The 18,625-nt window shown below is 33.8% G+C and overlaps 1 protein-coding gene across 36 annotated transcripts in view; it reads right to left on the bottom strand.

The window, feature by feature from the left end:
• LOC106878639 (thrombospondin type-1 domain-containing protein 7A) overlaps nucleotides 1-18,625 on the bottom strand; it is a 1,055,067-nt gene that overhangs the window by 58,718 nt on the left and 977,724 nt on the right. For all 36 annotated transcript variants that reach the window (XR_008265800.2, XR_016244537.1, XR_008265799.2 and 33 more), the window contains 6 exons: nucleotides 14,130-14,283; nucleotides 12,356-12,628; nucleotides 10,078-10,192; nucleotides 1,872-2,017; nucleotides 892-1,005; nucleotides 171-267 (listed from right to left, as the gene is read on the bottom strand). Coding sequence is in view for 29 of the 36 variants with exons in the window: in XM_089364004.1 (XP_089220130.1) it covers nucleotides 171-267; nucleotides 892-1,005; nucleotides 1,872-2,017; nucleotides 10,078-10,192; nucleotides 12,356-12,628; nucleotides 14,130-14,283 (899 nt within the window). In the remaining 7 variants the exon portion in view is untranslated. The remainder of the gene's footprint in view (nucleotides 1-170; nucleotides 268-891; nucleotides 1,006-1,871; nucleotides 2,018-10,077; nucleotides 10,193-12,355; nucleotides 12,629-14,129; nucleotides 14,284-18,625) is intronic.

Here is an 18,625-nt window from a genome sequence, read left to right as displayed (position 1 = left end):
TGATGCATAAGGCAATGTCTTGGATAGTTTTCCCTAACAGAATTATACTTACAATGAAACCCTTCTATTAGTCCTGCATAGGTATAACTATATATGCTTGTAAGCGCAAATATGTTCAGCACACATGAATAGACAAGCTGCCATGCAATAAATCTACAAAATCAGCTTACCTCCTTTGTCCCGACAGTTTAAGTAACATGCACTCCATTCACTCCATTCCGTTAGAACACACTCTCCAGGGCATCCGATATAGCATGATCTTTTAGTCTTTAGAAGATGAAAGAAAGATAGAATCATATTTAGTTTTGGTAGTTTTGGTGTTTGTACTCCATTATAAACTTATTGAATTGAGTTAAATAGGTTCCTTTATTTTAATACATAAATTTCTGGATATGGAAACAAAGATAACATTTAGTATATTGGATATGAGTATGTGTGTATGCATATATCATGTGTGGATATGTGCATGCACACACACACACACAAACACATATATTTGTGCTTATATTTATTACCTCCACCAAGGAAGGAAGTTATGCTTTCATCGGCGTTGGTTTGTCCGTCTGTCCGCAAAATAAGTCGGAAAGTTGTGAACGGTATCTGAGGAAACTTGCAGGAAAAGTTGGTAACGACACAAGGAACAGATGAGGAAATTTTGATAGTGATCCGGGAATTTTATGGATTCTTAAAGGATTTTTCATTTGTTATATTTACTTTACATGAAGTATTACAATGTTACGTTGTTTGAAAACACGTTCATCGTTTCCACTTAACCTATGGTGGCGTTGCTGTTTCCTTCACAATTTTAAAGTTAGTAAAAAGAAACTATTTAAACAAATTTAAAGCTATTCAGAATGCAAAGAATTATAAAAGACAAAATGTTTCTGCTACCTTAATTGCAGCTATACTCCGGTTGGCTTTACAAAATGAATCGTCAACTTGTGTTTTCCCTTCTCCTGTACATGTAATATTCCTTATTTGCACCCCATGTCCACAAACTCCTTTCTTGAAAGAAGAAAAACAACACACTTTAGCAATATTATAGGAAGAATATAATTGAAATGAGAGATATTCTGAGGAAATTCTCCTCTTTTAATGTATAATGGAAATTTAATAACCAAATTTGTTTCAATCATTTGTATAAATTTTGAAATCTGAAGAGATATTTAATGAAAATATAACCTTAAGTAATTAATACATTGTTATGTCTTTCAACTCAAGTAATTTCCTTTTGTCTTCAATTAACTCTTGGAAATAAAGAATTTGTTAGCAAAGATGTGTAAAAGTAATGAAAAAAATGGAGAAAAATAGCATGTGAATTTAGTAATTTTCTTGTAAGAATGAAACATAAACTTCAGTAACATTACTTTATAGCTGTGATTCTAATATTTTAAGGTATTTAGCTGTCTGTTGTCAGAATTTAATGATTTCTAATGAAGATATATTATTTTGTGAAGTAGTATAGCTAATTTTAAAATAGACAGTAAAGATGGCCGCAACACTAGAATCAGGTTGTTTTGCTTAGTTTTATTTGCATACATTTCTATTATGAACTTAAATCCTACTGGGATTTGGCTATATATATTTCATTTCTCTGGTATTGATAAAATAAGTATTAGTATTATATTGCAATATATTCAATAAAAGTTAGTCTTTTGCTCAAGGAAATATTTAATAATATAGTTCAGTGAGAAATTGGCTCATATTGATAATAAAATTGAGATAAAGAGATAAAGGATTGAAAAGTTGCTTCAATACACGATAAAAATAAAATTTGATAAGACATAATACAGAACTGTCCATTTTGAAAGTCAAATTTCAGTGTTGTAAAAAAGCCAAAAAACTAATGTCTGTCTAATAAAGGTTTTTACCTCAGTAAAGCATTCGGTCCATTCTGTTACATCCCATCTAAAACAACCACGTAATACACAAGGCTTTCTTTGAGTAAGCTGACTGGAACATGGCCTGCCATACCCAACTGCCTTCTTTAGAACGTACCTTTGTCGCTGTGATGTACCTGAACATATTAACAAATGAAATAATGAAAGAATGTGTGTAACAGAGATTTCTTTGTATTGTGAAAAATGTTAGAAAAAGCAATTAATGCAAGAGAGTGGGTAAAATCTTTTTAAGCCAAAGCAAAATATAGTCAGAACCTGTTGACAGATTGTTATCTCACATAATCATCCACCCTCGATTTAGATTTTAGTGTTTACTATGAAAAGCTTGCTAGATTACCTGTTTCTTCGTTTTACCTGTTTTTCTATGCTATTATCATTGGTTGGACGAGTACTAATTTGAGGCAGTTTTTCTTTACAGTTGGATGCTCTTCCTACTGCCTGCCTTTTCTTGTTTTTACAAGAGATTTTTATATTCCTTTGAGAGCGCAGAAGCTACAGGATGTAATGATCATCAGGAATATAAATATAGCAGCACTGTTTTTACATTCACACAATCTCACCTGAGAAGTGGACATGACAACTTGCATGCTTACATACACACACACACACACACACACACACACACACACACATTCATGTCTGTCTGTACATCCATTTGATGGCTTCTATGCACTCTCTCTCTCTCCCCCAATTTTTTCCATATGGCATTTGTTTGACAGCAAGAGTAAAGGGCATAAAATGCTGCACAGTGTGACTGAACTTAGCTTTATTTAGTTGATAAGTCGTATTCTTAATCACATAACAACCATTGCTTTCACCGCATTGGGTGAAAGTAAAAATCTGTGTTGCTCACCATTTTGATACAGAAACCACTCATGGAAACCTACACCAAACCATTTTACCCTTTTATTAGAAATATTGCAGCGTGGAAGGTGTTTATAAGCCATTCAAAATAACACACAAAATCCGTTAGATTCACTTCAACATTTAAATTTAATTTGTCAAAATATTTTCGTCGCTTTGAGATGCAGCACAGAATTTTGTCAGTGAACAGGTCGCGGTCTCAAAGCGACGAAAATATTTTGACAAATTAAATTTAAATGTTGAAGTGAATCTAACGGATGTTGTGTGTTATTTTAAATGACTTATAAACACCTTCCACGCTGCAATTGTTTTCGTTCCAGCACACGATCTCAGATCAGGTCACTTGCTATGCAAGTACATCTCCGTAATTAGAAATATTATTTTCTGTTTAGCAATTCCATTAGATGCATCATTTAAATACCTGATAAAATTTAGCAGCTATATTGGAAGGCACTAATTAACTTCAAATTGTAAAGGCTGTCATGTACAGTAGTCTCTTCAATTACAAAATCAACTGAATATTAAAACAATATACCTCGACTCCCTGACTGTGTATACTAGAAGAGATAGAATTTTGATTAGTACAAATTTTGTGTATACAAAAGATGAGGGTCTGTCTGATAAAGGATACAAGTTTTGAAGAAATAAACACTATGTATTGATGTATTGGACACATAAACTGTTTGAATAGTAGCCGATGAGTTATCTTAGTATGATGATATATTTAATGCTAGAAAAGATAATGGTAACTAGAAGACATATATGTTACTTCCTTCTGTGAGTAACTAAAGTTTCTATGAAAGTGTAAAGTAATGTGTGTGTGTGTGTGTGTGTGTGTGTGTGTGTGTGTGTGTGTGTGTGTGTGTGTGTGTGTGCATGCACACGTGCATGTGTGTGGGTTTAATATGTGGTAGTGAAGCATGGATAGCTATTGCAGGTCATGTGTAACAATTGGAGAGAAATTAATTCAGTATGTTCCATTGGATATGTGGTGTTAACTTGCAAGAAAAGCTGAAAGCAGATAAATTGAGAAAGCAGCTCAGCATAAAACTACATCGGCAGCAGATGTATGTTAAGAGATGATTGCATTGGCATGGAAATGTAATGCAAATTGATGATGCATGTGCAGTTTGTAATGCTGGAGTTGGTAGTATTAGTAGTATTAAGTAAAATTGTAGAGAATTCCTGAGAATATAAGACTTCACTGATGAGATAGCATTTGAACAAATGCTGTAATGCAGCAGACCTGTCCAACCCATTTAAATAGAGCAACTTGTTTGGAAAAGACATGGAAAAAAAAAAACCCTTCATATTTGGAGGTTTTCAGAGAAAGAAATATTCATAAATAGAGATATTATGAACAGTATAGTTTCTTCTCTTGTATAAATCTTTTGGTACATTTAATAATATATGAGAGGTTTCTATCCTATTTGAAGCATACTGATATTAACAAGAAACCAAAGTTAAATTGATTGTTTAGTTGTTTGGTTTTGTTACAGTCATATCTATATATATAAGAATAAACACTATTAAATTACTGCAGAAAGTTAAATGTGTTATTACAAGGTGGTATCAAAATGTTACTAGACGAGTTCTGTAGCACACTAACAGATGGCAGCATGTGGTTGCGTGCACAGTGAGAGTTAGCAGTGACCTTCATGGGGCAGTGTGCTGAGTGACATCACTGTTTTTACTTTGCAAGTTGGGAAGTTTGTGCTTTCGTGATTACGTGTATGCTGTAGTTTGTGATTTTGTCATGGACAGGAAGTCTGAACAAAGAGCAAATGCGAAATTTTAGGTTAGACTTGGAAAGTTTGCTACAGAGACATTGAACATGCTTCAACAAGCTTATGGTGACGAGGCAATAGGTTGTATGGAATTTTTTGAGTGGAATGGGTGCTTCAAAAGTGGAAGAACATCTCTGGAGGATGATGAACCATCTCAAAGACTTGCCATAAGCACCATCCCTGGAAATGTGGTATTGTGCATCAAGAATTCATGCCTCAGGGCCAGACCATCAGCCAAGAGTTTTACTGCAATGTTTTGAAGTGTTTGAGGGAGGACATTTGGCAAAAGTGATGGGATCTGTGGAGCATGAAGAACTGGATTCTTCATAAGAACAATACACCCTGTCACTTGCAATGCCAGCACGGTCATAGATTTATTTAGGATAGAATTTCACAGTCAGGTTCTTTTCATGTCACCCCAACCCTCATGTTTCTCAAATGGTGAATATCTTCATTCCACAGGTCTTTGGAAGGGGAAAATGATATGTCAGGATGTGAGTAAGGAATGCTAACATCAGTACTGCTTAGCTTAAGTTATGATGTGCGAGGAATACATAAACAATGACGCACTTTCACAAGCAGATATGCATGCACACGCGTACGCACACACACACACACGCACACACACACACACACACTTATTCACAATGGGTCCCCAGCAATGTCTGTCTAGCAAATACACTTCCATGGCATTGATTGGCCTGGGTTTCACCTTGGAATTGAATTCAGAAGTGCGTGGTTCAGAAGCAAACTTAATCATACAACCATACGTGTGCCCTTGTAATTGTTAGTATTTCAGACTGATTTACAAAGAAGGCTTTTTTCTTCTTCTTTGGTTTAAGGTACAGTAATAGATTTACAAGCTTACAGAAAGATGTATCAGTTATAAGTAAATATACTGGATTTGGTGTTTATTAATTGCACATCAGGTGAATACGTATGAAATGAAAAAGTGGAAAATAATGTATTATAACTGGAATGTTATTCTTGTTAATAATTTTTGGAAGCACAACTAGCAAACAATATTAACTTTCCAAGATAGCAAAAACACAATGCCATTGTTGTCCCCTTCTTGGGATGTATTTACTATTTTATGTGGAACCAATCTAATATTATTTATTCACAATGATACCTACAGGCATAACTATTATTCTGTTGTAGCAGATATCAGGGACTAGTGATTATGGCAACTCTCTCCTTGTAAATAAACATCTGAAGGAATGTTTATGGAATCCAAACCTTGTAGTTATAAAGCATTGGAATTCGTCATTCTTATTTTTATTTGTCATTTTTAATACTTCCAATCTGGCTAAAATTCAGTCCTATCTAATTCCTTTTGCTATTTACCAAAGTCTGAAATATTTCATTTTTATTCCTTCTACATAATTATTGGAGACTTTGGTAAAAGTGGCATTTCCAGGAAAGAAGATAAGGAAATTTCATCTTCCTGTATATATATATATATTTGAATAGAAATGAATTTGGATTTCAAAATCTGAGCAGATACATTGTAAGCACTCTGTGGTACTCTGAACTTGGCTAACTATATTGAGTAGTAGGAAACATTAGGAACTGTGAAGATTAAACAATTACAGTTCCCCCTCCCATTTGATTGAAGCAAATTCTGGATTTACTAAAGAATTTTGCATAAAATTCCAGAGCATATTAGAAAAACAAAGTGGGAGAACTATACAAACTATACATTTTTAACTGATATTTTACAACATGAGATACCACATAGGCACTTTAGTATCTCTAGGCCTGTACATATGAAATTGATTATAGTACTATGTTAGATCCAGAGATATGCACAAACATAACTTCTTCAATACATTTCCCTAAAGGGAAATTTAAGAGTTCTCTTAATTGATTTTGACATGAACCATTTTGTTGTGCAAAACCATTGCATCTAAGGATCGTAAAGTGCCTTCATATGAAACACATGATGGCATCTTATATGTTGCAAAATATTAATTAAAGATGTATAATCCTCCATTGTTTTTCTATACTGTTGAATGTTCAGATTTTGCATATTTTAGTTGGCCTCCTGAAATTACATAAACTCTAATAAGAAAAACTACATCAGCTCATCACAACCAATCTTGTTACAGTGTTGCATGGAGAAAGACTCTATAATGCAAAGGGCTTAGTGCTTCTATATAATAATCTATTCTTTGGATAGCCATGTGTGTCACTGTCTGAATCACTTTATTTTGAAACAGCCTTAATCTGTGCACCTCTGAACCACCTCAACTTGGACACGACATTCTTTCACTTAGAGCATCTGATTATATCAACTCACTCCACTTGACAATTTTTACTTCATGAACCCGTTGGCATTTCAAAATAGTCAAGTGGTTGGTTTCCTGCCAGTTCTATTTGACAGACCATAGGCTTCATTTAGTTCTACTTGAGACTGGAAAATGAGTAGAAGAGGGTGTCTTTGTAGACATGTTATTCCATATTCCCCACATAACCAAGTAGTCTGTCATCCAGCAACCAATATTTACAGCTTATATCATCCAGAGGAATTTACCCACCTTGCAAAAGAAAGACCACATTACAAATTTTCTTTCTTTCTCTCTTTCACACATTACAAAGTCTTTCTCTCATGGTTTCTTTCTTTGTTTCATGTATTACACACACAAACACACACATACACACACACTCACACACACTTTTTTCTCTTGCACACTATACAAATTCTCTCTCTCAAAAACTTTCAAGCCATCTGATCCTTTGTCATGTGGTCAACCGTCCTCTCTTCATTTCTTGGTGTTATTGCTTCTAGTAGATGTTATTCACCAAATCCCTTTCTCTCAAAAATTTATTACTCTTTATCCTACCACTCCAACAATATTCTCTACTCCTCTTAACACCCATACTCACCCTGTCCCCCTTATCTTATTACTTTTATATGACATGCTCAGTCTCGATATTAAACATTGCTACAACCTCATCTGAAGTATTATTGATTAACTGACCAACATTTTAAACTGACCATCAACTGCTAACCTTACTAAACACTCTCTGACCTCCAATTTGCCCATCAGTCTATCAAATCTTTTCCAGAACATACCTGTTGGTGCTTGATGCCTATAATTGAAACACCAAAGAATGTTTTGTCTTCCACACATTGTTGGTTTAGCACCACACAGTGGAAGCTTTGACTGTTATTTTTTTCATTGGCTCTTTTCACATAACTCTATACAGACTGATCTCTTTCCATTGTCTTTTACACATGAGCTAAATATAGATGCTGGAAATCATAAATATGGAGATTAAAAATGCCTTCTACTTGCTTTAGGCACATAATGTAAATATGAACAAAACATAGCTGGGCAATAGCATATGTTTTTTTTTTCTTTTATATGTCAAACAATGCAGCACTAGATGACAAAAAAGATCTGAGCATATTTACTAATTGATATATATTTATATATATGTTGAGTTAGAAAACAAAGAGATCTAATGGATACAAATTAATTTATTAATTAATCAACATATTAACCAGTAGCACATAAAAGCACCATTCGAGTGTCGTCAATGCCAGTGACACCTGACTGACTCTCATGCCGGTGGCTTGTAAAAAGCACTATCCGAATGTGACTGATGCCAGTGCCGCCTGACTGGCTCCTGTGCTGGTGGCACCTAAAAAGCACCCACTACACTCTCAGAATGGGTGGCGTTAGAAAGGGCATCCAGCTGTAGAAACCTTGCTAGATGAGATTCGAGCCTGGTGCAGCCTTCTGGTTTGCCAGTCCTTAGTCAAACTGTCCAACCCATGCCAGCATGGAAAGAGCTCATGAAATGAGCCAATGAAATTAAATTTGAATTATCTTCCATGTAGAGTGATACCAAAAAAAAAAAAAAACCACCAAAACCTTTGATACATTTATATGGAGAATTTATGGAAATATTTTCATGTAATTGAAATTCTATCATGAAGGAATCTGAGAATGTATAAAACAATGTTTTTGGAAGTAGAAATGATATTTTCTTATCAACAACAAAAACTTATAATTAAGTCTTCATACATTTCAAATTATGAGACAGAAAGGAAAATATTTGATTTTGGTTTTGAGTTTGATAAAAATAATCTCTCACTTTAGTAAAATATCAAGTTTGTTCTTTTTCTATAAAAATAAGTAACATATCTTCTGTAATATTCATTATTAAAGCATTCAATGAACTAAAAAAATAAAGATCATATAAAAACCAATTTAGAAAGAAAATTCATCGAATATAAATTTTCAAATATCTTAAAAGAGGTTTTAATATGGAAGTCCATCCATGTAATGGCTTCCCTCATAAAATGCCTGAAAGTAAACAAACTTTTACAGCCATTTAAGATTTACAAAAATAATTTAAATATTAAAATCCAGAAAACAATGTGTGTTAATCAATTTGTGACGAATTACAAAACAAGTTATTCTATTGAAATTTGCATTTCTTTCATCCCACCAACTTTTTTAATTTATAAGGTATTAAATCCGGCCCTTTAAACCATTAAATTAAATTTTATCTATTATTTGCATTGTTTTGTTTCCATTCTTCTTTTTCTTCTGTTCTACATTCATATTGTAATACACTGTGAACATAGAATTTCAAATATTAATCACTCCTCATGTGTCAAATTTCAGAAAATTAAGCTTTTAACTGACAGTTTATATATTTAATGTTATGTTTATCAACTTCGGCAACACGGGCAATTAAGATTTTTAAGCACCCATTATCCTCTATCCCCACCTTATTGAAAGACTCATGTTTTTTTTTTGTTATCGAAAAATAACATCAAGTTACTTTTTAATCAATATGGCTACCATTTGTGTTTATTCCCTTATCAAACTGAAACAGACTAGATATTTCCACATCTGTTCTTCTCAAAGTCCAGCTACATAGTTACAGTGCCATACAATTTCATGATTGTTGAAGTTTTCAGTTTGAATCCCCTGTGTGTGTGTGTGTGTGTGTGTGTGTGTGTGTGTAAATAAATGACCTCAGAGCAGGGGTCATGTAGTCCTATTCAATGGTTTACAGCTGTTTCCACAGTACAGAAATGCTCATCTGAAGTGGATGACAGTGTAATAGCTTCTATACACTCTATATTTCATGTGGTCTTATGACATTATGCATACCTATTAGGCATACTGTAAGACTTAGAATATTACGCATACCTAAAACAGAAATCATTATAAAGCACCAAATATGCAATAACTTAGCTGTTCGGCTAAAGAGACCGATAGAATAAGTACTAGGCTTACAAAGAATAAGTCCTGGGGTCGATTTGCTCGACTAAAGGCGGTGCTCCAGCATGGCTGCAGTCAAATGACTGAAACGAGTAAAAGAGTTGAGAGCTGAGAAATAGTTTAACTACATTGTAACTGTTTTGAAATTGGAAATTCCTTTTGAAACATGTAATAAACCTATAGAAAAACAAAATATTTCGTGGTATCATTTAATCTTCAAAATATCTCAAGTGTGAAACTTATGCTGCAAAAATTTGTGAATTTTTCAAAACTTACCCAGTCCACAAGATTTGCTACAAGGGCCCCAAGATGACCAAGTTGAAAGTAAACAGTTCTCATCACAAGGAATTTCACAAAATTCTTGTAACTTAAATTTTGGTTTTCCTGCGACCTGATGAAACAGAAATAACATGAATGTATATAATATATTATAGATATGCACGCGTGCACACACACACACACATATACACATACATAAAAGGAATACATGATCTTGTGATTAGGGAGTTGATCATAAAGTTGTTGGTTTGATTTTTAGACCTGGAGCTATGTTTTGTCCTTGAATAAGGAACCTTATTCAATGTTAGTCCATTTGGGTAAAAGAAAAAAAAAATTGTACCAATCTAGCACCAGAGTAGTTTTCTCTTTCTCACATTGGAAGGTTGACAGGGTTTTCCACATGACTACTTAGGCACCTACAACTATTTGTAAAAGCATTGTACATGCTACCTGATCATACTTCCTTCTAACAGCCATAGCATATATAATCACCTTTTACACACATGTGCTTTTGTATATACAAACACACACATAAATAAATGTAATCATATACAATTTTTTGTGCACAAATGTGTGTGTGTGCGCGCACACACACACACACACACACATGCACACACACACACTCACACACACACACTCACACACACACACACACACACACACACACATAGACACACACATGTAAATCCATTTAAAATTTGTCTTGTTTCAGTATTTCCTAAAGGTCAGATATTTTGTATTTGATACAATTATGAGTGCTAAGAGAAATGGCAGCATCTCTGACATTTTCATGCACTCCCAGAAAAGTGAGAGCAATGTAGTTAATGTTCAGCTTGAACTTCTGCAGGAATAATGGTGCTTGAGAATTCTCTTAAATGACAGGTACATAACTGAAGGATTGGGCATTGTCTGGGTTTGGACATGGACAGTAAGAAACTAACTAGTTTGGAGGAACAAAAAATCCATTGCAATAGTGGCAGAAGGGAGCTGCAGTGACATTTTGGTGGGGTCAGTAGTTCCTGTATAATGTGGAGTCTGTGCCAGTAAGGTATATAGTCTTTTTTCTTGTTTGCAGTCCAGTGTGTGTGAGGGAGCTTTCTCCCAATTATCTATTAAGCACGTATGCACACACACACACGTATATATTTCCCATACGTGTAACAATGTAAACATAAGAATGAAGATGTAAAACTTAATACTTTTTTAATGTACTCTCTTGTGATATTTGTTTTGCACTAAGTTATAGGTACTCCTTTCACATTTGCTGTCAAAAATGCTGTGAAACAACAGTTCACCAATTGTGATATAGGAACACATAAGATTAAAAACAAACAAAAAATTAAATCCAAGAAAAAAATTTACTGAAACACTTAAAAGAATTGTTTGAAATGATGATTTTTACTTGAGAATGAAATCAAGCTAAATTGGAACCAGCTGAATGATGGCTAATTAGCTGTACAAAATTGCAAAGGTACAAAAGAAATCTTTTTTTTTTTAAATTTATAGTTAGTGATATCAATTTTATAAAAACTGTTCATCAAAAGCAACTTTTACAACATCCCAGACAGAAACTGAAAATCTTACAAGTAGTAGATGCATAAAAAGAAAATTGCACCAAAATCTCTGGTGAAAACTGAGTCACATCATGTTTTTGTATTGGTTTATAGATTTGAGACGAGTCATAATATAGAAGCTGGTTTTAACAGATTAGTTTAAAAAAAAAACTCTTTAGTGTAAAGTTATCTTACCTTAGTTATACCAAATATGGCTAATCAATTCTTCAGTTTGATAAACCCTATATATTTCCAGTTGGTTATGAAAGGATGTATCTCTATCTAAAATGCTTTTGTTTCCACTTTGAGTTTGACTGTTATTTAATTACTGAATGTTTTAAAGAAAATAACTATTATTCTTTGTGAAGCCCAAAATTTATTCATTGTCTCAGACTACCTTTGAGCCAAGTCTGTTGGAGATCAACCTTCCAGGTATATGATACACTAAACCAGATACAAACAAATAGACAAGGCTCTTTTATTTCCATTGCATAAATGAAAAAAAAAATTATAGAGTAATGATCATTGTCCTGTTAAAGTTGTTGATAATACAAACACATCATCGTAGTCGAAGTAATTTATTTGAGTATATTTTATATCTAGGTTTGATGAGATATATTTCACATGATATAGATTTAGTGGAATCTCACCAACATGTAGCAACTGAGCTGATAATCATAGACAAAGATAATGATCAATGGTAGCAGAAAGAATTTCCTTACTTCATAGCAGTAGTGACTCCTCTGTAATTTTCCATAATAATCAGTACACATAACAAAGCGCTCCTTTTTGCCAAAGCCACAAGGTTCTTCTCCATCTTTGACCATACAGGATGTCCATTCAGAAACTTTCCAAATAAATTCCCTGCAGTTTTTGCCTTTAATGCAATAAAGTTCTTCTCGGAGAGATGGGCAAGGGTAATGGTCTCGCCTATATTTATCTGGTTCTCGTAAAACTTTTCGTGTTCTCCATTGAGTTTGTTGCATATTGCAGGGCTAAAAAAAAAAGGGAAAAGTAAAAATCAGTAAAGTTTCAATTTTTTAAAAATAAAAAGTGAAAAAAAAGTCATTGCAAAGAAAATGTTATATTCCATAGAAGAATAATTATTGTAGTAATTATATTTGACGACTTAAAATAAATACTTAAAAAATTGTCTGCCATATCTGAAATAAGTTTCTGAAAAGTAGTTTAGAAAAATGAAAACTTTTCTGATTTATTTTTGTAACTCAGTTTCACTTGATTTAAGAACCAATTTTTGACTTGTGAAGTAAGTGGTATCAGCATCATCATAAACTTGAGCAGCAGCATTTAAAGTCTGTATTCTCTGCTGGCATAGGTTGAATGGTGTAACAGGATCCGTTGATGTAGCCCAAGGACTGCATTGTACCCCAATGTCAGCTTTGGCATGACTTCTATGGCTGGATGCCCTTTCTAATGCCAACCAATTTACAGCATGAAGTGGGTCCTTTTTTATGTCACCTGCACTATTGAAGTCACCATGCAGCTTGCAGTACAACAAACTCTGGGAGAGGTAGGGAGGAGTAGACACAGCAATGTCACTTAGCACATTGCCCCATTGATGTCACTGCTGGCTCTCACTGTGCACACAGCCATGTGCTGCCATCTGTTGACATGTTACAGAACTTGTCCAGGAACTTTTTGATGCCACCTTTGTACACATTGTAAAAACTGTCACCTAGAAACCACTTTTGAAGTTTGGTGGTTGTCAAAACAGAAAGGTTATGCTGAATTGGTCAGTTGGAGGTCATCAATAAGAAAAGCTGGTTAAAGATGGTGAACATAATCGATTCATAGGAATGGCCAAAAAAAAAATAGGGAAAGGAAAGAAATATTGTAGAGACAATTGTGAATCAAATACTTTAGAATTGATGATGAACAGACTTAGAATAAGAATGTATGGAACTGCGTTAGAAAATCATCATCTTTAAGACATCCATCTGTAATATATGGACAACATCTGAAAAAGTAGTGTTGAGTGTTTTTAGATTTAGAGAAACTGGATATACTATAGAACTTTCTCTCTGTGATATTTATGTAAGATTTTTTAATACAAATATTAGGTAATTATTTATATATGTATCTATCTATCATGTTTAAATTGCAAATAACATTAATGTTTCAAAGAAAATGTGAACATATGAAATCTCAAACATCAAATTCCGAATTTCTGTCAGTTAATAAGTTTTAAATCATGCCTTCCTGTGAGTTGCATTTTATTGGTTTTCAGAATCCTTTTCAATTGAATTACTTCCCTAAATATCAAATGTGTAAAGTTCACCTGATATTAATGTTCCCATTAATAGCATAATCTTCTTGGAAACATTACTTTAGGTTATGATATTTATTTCTCACCACTGACTTCCTTCAAAGGTTTTCTGCTCAAACCACTTCCAAAGGATTTTAAATTTAATTAAACCAAAATAAATACAAATATAAAAAAGACAAGAAAAAGACAGAAAGGGCTGTGTTACTTACTACATCACATTTTGTCCACTCAGTCCATTCACTCACAACACATTCCCTAATACATGGAGTACTGCAAATACGCTGTTCAGCAGGTTTTGGAATCTCATCACAGTAAGAGTCTTGCAGTGATGTGTGCCGAGACAAATCATCCTTTTCAACACATCTAATTTAAGAATAGGAAACGATAAAACAAAGTAAATCAGTAAGATCAAAACGAAGTCTACAAATTATGATGCAGTAAAAATAAGAACAAAATATCCTGCGGTAATGGCTGATGTTTAAAATAGTTTCTTAAATCATTTATTGTCTTGATGAGATCATGTAATACTCATGGGAATATGGTACTAGAGCTGTGGAGTCAGAGTCATGGAGTTGGAAACAATTAAGGAGTAGCTGGAGTCAGAGTCGGTAAAACTATACCAACTCTGATTCCAACTCACAATATCTTTATTCTTTAATATAAACCAGTTATGACATATAGGCCTACTCAGAGTACAAGCGTATGCTTTGAGATATGTAGACCACAATCACTGAATTACATAAAGAGGAGTCAGCCAGAGTTGGAGTCAGAGGAGTTGGAGTTGAAGTCGGAGAACTCTGCTGGAGGGAGTGAAATCTTCAGGTAGGTCTTAACAGGTCAGACAGGTTGAAGTGTTGGCAGCAGGGCATTGGCTTTAGTTATCAACAGGACCTAAAAGATCAGATTCCTGGCCTTGAACTAGCAGGATGTCATGCAGAGGATCTTGAATACAAGACAATGGATGAGACCCTAATATTCCTAATTAGATGGAAACTGCAGGACCACATGGAGCAGTACGATGTGACTCCTATGATATGTGCAATTGAAACCCCTAGAGGGGTGTCGTATGGGACGACCTAATTGAGATTATTGTTATTATTATTATCATAGAGCAAAGTTACATATCATTACTAGAGATGTTTTTAAAAGGTTATATTCTCTACATGGTTAGACATCCACTAGTTTACTTGCATTGTGTGTTTGAAAATCTATTTTCCTCATCAAATGTTTGATAGACTGACATAACAATGTAGTTTCAGTCATTTGTAAACCATTCTATGTGTTTTGATTACTCTGAAAATGATTGGAAACTGTCAATAGTTGGAATGTGATCTCCTATAATCAGTCATTGAAGGAGTACCTTTCTACAATAGTTGACTAAGTTACATCATTGTATTCCAAGTGTGTTCATGATATCAGTATGTGTTGATGTTATAAATAATTATTGAATTGATAATAATGTGATTAACTATTGTCTTTCACACACACACACACACACACACATTCTCTCTCTCTCTCTCTCTCTCACACACACACACACACACACACACACACAAGTTTTGACTGACACTAGTGTTTGATAAATTACGTAGAGTAAGAAACTGATGATGATGATGATGAATACATTGCTGTGTTAATAATTGTAATAATATGCTGAATATCAAGAATTTAATAATTATTATGCAACAGCTGTTAAGATGATTGTAATGGTGATGGAGATGATGGCAGTAATACCAAAATATTATAGGATTAACAAAAGAAGCTTTAGTGTTAATTCAATTATCTTCACTTGCAAAATCAATTTTGTTGTTGTCACTAATTGATGACAGTAAGAATGGAAAGGTGGTGCAAACTTATTTTCAATAGAATTTGGCTTTGAACATCTACGTCTTGTAAAGACAAAGAAAAAAGCTATAGAGGAAGAAATGGCAAAGTTAAATCTAAGATGGAGAGAGAGAGAGAGGAGAATGAGTAACAAATGAATGGATGAGGAAAATGAAAACAAATGTAGAATATCATCATGTATAGAATGTCTGTGGAATAAAACACAGTTTGGTGAATGATACATTTGGAAATAGTTAAATGAATTATGCTGAAAATAGGGAAACAGACGGAATGAAAACCAGGGTCACTCATGACTATAAAATATAAAATGAAAATAGAGTAGAATAACTCACTTCTAAGCATTATAATATTAATTTTTGGACTGCTATATATTTGGGAATATGCTTATCCATGTTACAGACATTGCTCAGTCTGTTGAATTCCTAACGACTTCTATTTTTCTTTGTTAATATTGTTTATTAAGGTGGTGATCTGGCAGAAACATTAACATGCAGGGCAAAATGCTCAGCAGTATTTCGTCTGTCTTTACATCCTGAGTTCAAATTTCATTGAGGTCAACTTTGCCTTTCATCCTTTAGGGGTCGAAAAATTAAGTACCAATTGTGTACTGGGGTCGATCTAATCAACTGGCCTCCCCATCACCCCAAAATTTCGAGCCTTGTACTTAGAGTAGAAAAGAATATTGTTTATTCTCTAAACCATATTTAACTAATTTCCCTCCTCCTGTTGAAGTGTGTCTTGTCATCATCCATTTTCCACAACTATTCACCATCACACACCTTTCATACTGAATACGTCTTTTCCCACCAGAAGGAAGCCTTTGTTACCAATGACTGAAGTAATAACTTTTCCTTCAATTTACTTCTGTTATTAGCAACAATATTTCCTTCAGCATTAATTACATGACTTAGCAATATTTATAATTTCCAACAAGCCATATAAACAGTCAATAGTTTCCATTTGATGATTGCTTATGTGAACAACAAGGGTTGTATATCATGTGAAGCCGTTGACATGGTTGGTCTGCCTCAAATATTTCTCTCTTCTCTCTCTATTGTTTACTTGCTCAATCATGATACTTCTATTGTAGTTTTTCTGTATTCTAATATAAGCTAACACTGTGTGTGTGTGTGTGTGTGTGTTTATCCTCGTTGTCTTGATCATCATGCCAAAGTTATAAATGAGCATCACCATCATAAAAGTGTTATCCTTCAATTCCAATCTTCAATAAAAACTGATTTGACTGTGAGAAATATTAATCTAACATGAAAACAGGTGAGAATGGGTGCCAGGAAAGGCATTTAGCTGTAGAAAATCTGCCTCAAAAAATTCTGTCTGATGCATGTAAGCTTGGGAAAGTAGGCCTTAAAAATGATGAAAGACAGTGATCATCTTTTTGACATTGAACACATCTTGCATTGATGAGATATCTCTCTTGTCTCCTTTAATAACTCTAAGTCATTTCTACACCACACTGCATCCTCCTTCAAAAAGAATACAAATCCTGTTTTATAGATACAATATTTCATGACACAAGACAAAGGATTTGGTTTTATGGCCAGAAATAAGTTCAGTTTCAAACTGTTGCTGATGTTTAATGAGGCATACATATCTTCATGCTCAAACATTGTTGATGTCTTAAAAGTAAAAAATAATCTGTCTAAACAAATCCTTGTTAATATATGATAGTAGTTTCTGCCTCCAATAACTCATTGTTCCTCTCACATTTCTAACTAAAAGCAACTCCTGTATTCCCTTCGGTCTCTCATCTGTCATAGTAAAACGCCTCTCTCAATCATCTTTGCAGCTACCACAAATGGACATTTCCTCTAATCCTCAAAGGTTCGAGTTGAACGCGAGTTTTATCATTCTCTCAAGTCTGGTAGAACATGTTGTGTCTAAGGACAATGCTTGTCTTGGACTAAATTTCTTTTTAAAATTAGATTGTCCAAAATAAGGAGTTTTATATTAATCAGAGTATTTGAACCTCTCTCACCTCATTAGTTTATGGCATTTTCAATACATGTATCCTTATATATATATACTCAGAGATATAGCAAGTTCTGCTTCTGAATTTAACACAATGTCAGAAACCCTTCAATATCACTAGCTGGTATCTTAGGGGTAGGGCAAAATGCTTGTGCTCCTGAGATACCTGCTGACGATATGGAAGGCTTCTCGACATTGTAATAGATATAGAAGAGCATGCTATACCTTTGAGGATTTTACGCATATAGTAAAGCAGCTATGATGCTTATTTCACCCATGTCATATATCTATAAAGTCTCCTTCTTTTTGGTACTCTCATTCAAGAGAAAATCTTTACTTTTTCATGAGTATGTCCTGATGTGCATAAATATGCAGTTAAATACAAATTATTGCAGATAAGAAATGATTACGTAAACTAAAAATTCCAATTTGTTTAACCAAAAGTAAAAATGCTTCCACAGCATTCTCCCATGTGTTTTAGCAGTAAAATCTATATAAATTACTCAACAATATTAGATGGACTTTCTTGTGTTTACTTTTCTAACATATTTCAGTTGAAGGTAGCTAAAAATTAGCATTCACAAAATGTAATAAAAGAGAAAATTTGGAGCAGAATCAACCTCAGCTGATGATTAGTAGCCAAAGCTAATTGTCATTATATCGAACACATTCATTAATGATAAATTCTTTATGATATAGTGTGTTCATTTACTGTCCATTGTCATAATAGCTTATGATGGAAAGCTAGCAGATCTCAACTGATGATGCGTTAAGTACTTAATAAATAGGATAGTGTTAATTGTTCTTATAACAATGCCACTATTTTAAACACCAAATATCTATAACTATAAAACTACCCAGAGAAAGTCTT

The sequence above is a fragment of the Octopus bimaculoides genome, chromosome 16 (genome assembly GCF_046866305.1).
Source record: "Octopus bimaculoides isolate indiv1 chromosome 16, ASM4686630v1, whole genome shotgun sequence".
Taxonomy (NCBI): domain Eukaryota; kingdom Metazoa; phylum Mollusca; class Cephalopoda; order Octopoda; family Octopodidae; genus Octopus; species Octopus bimaculoides.
Note: the sequence above shows the minus strand (reverse complement) of the source record. Positions and strands in the feature narration are given on the sequence as shown.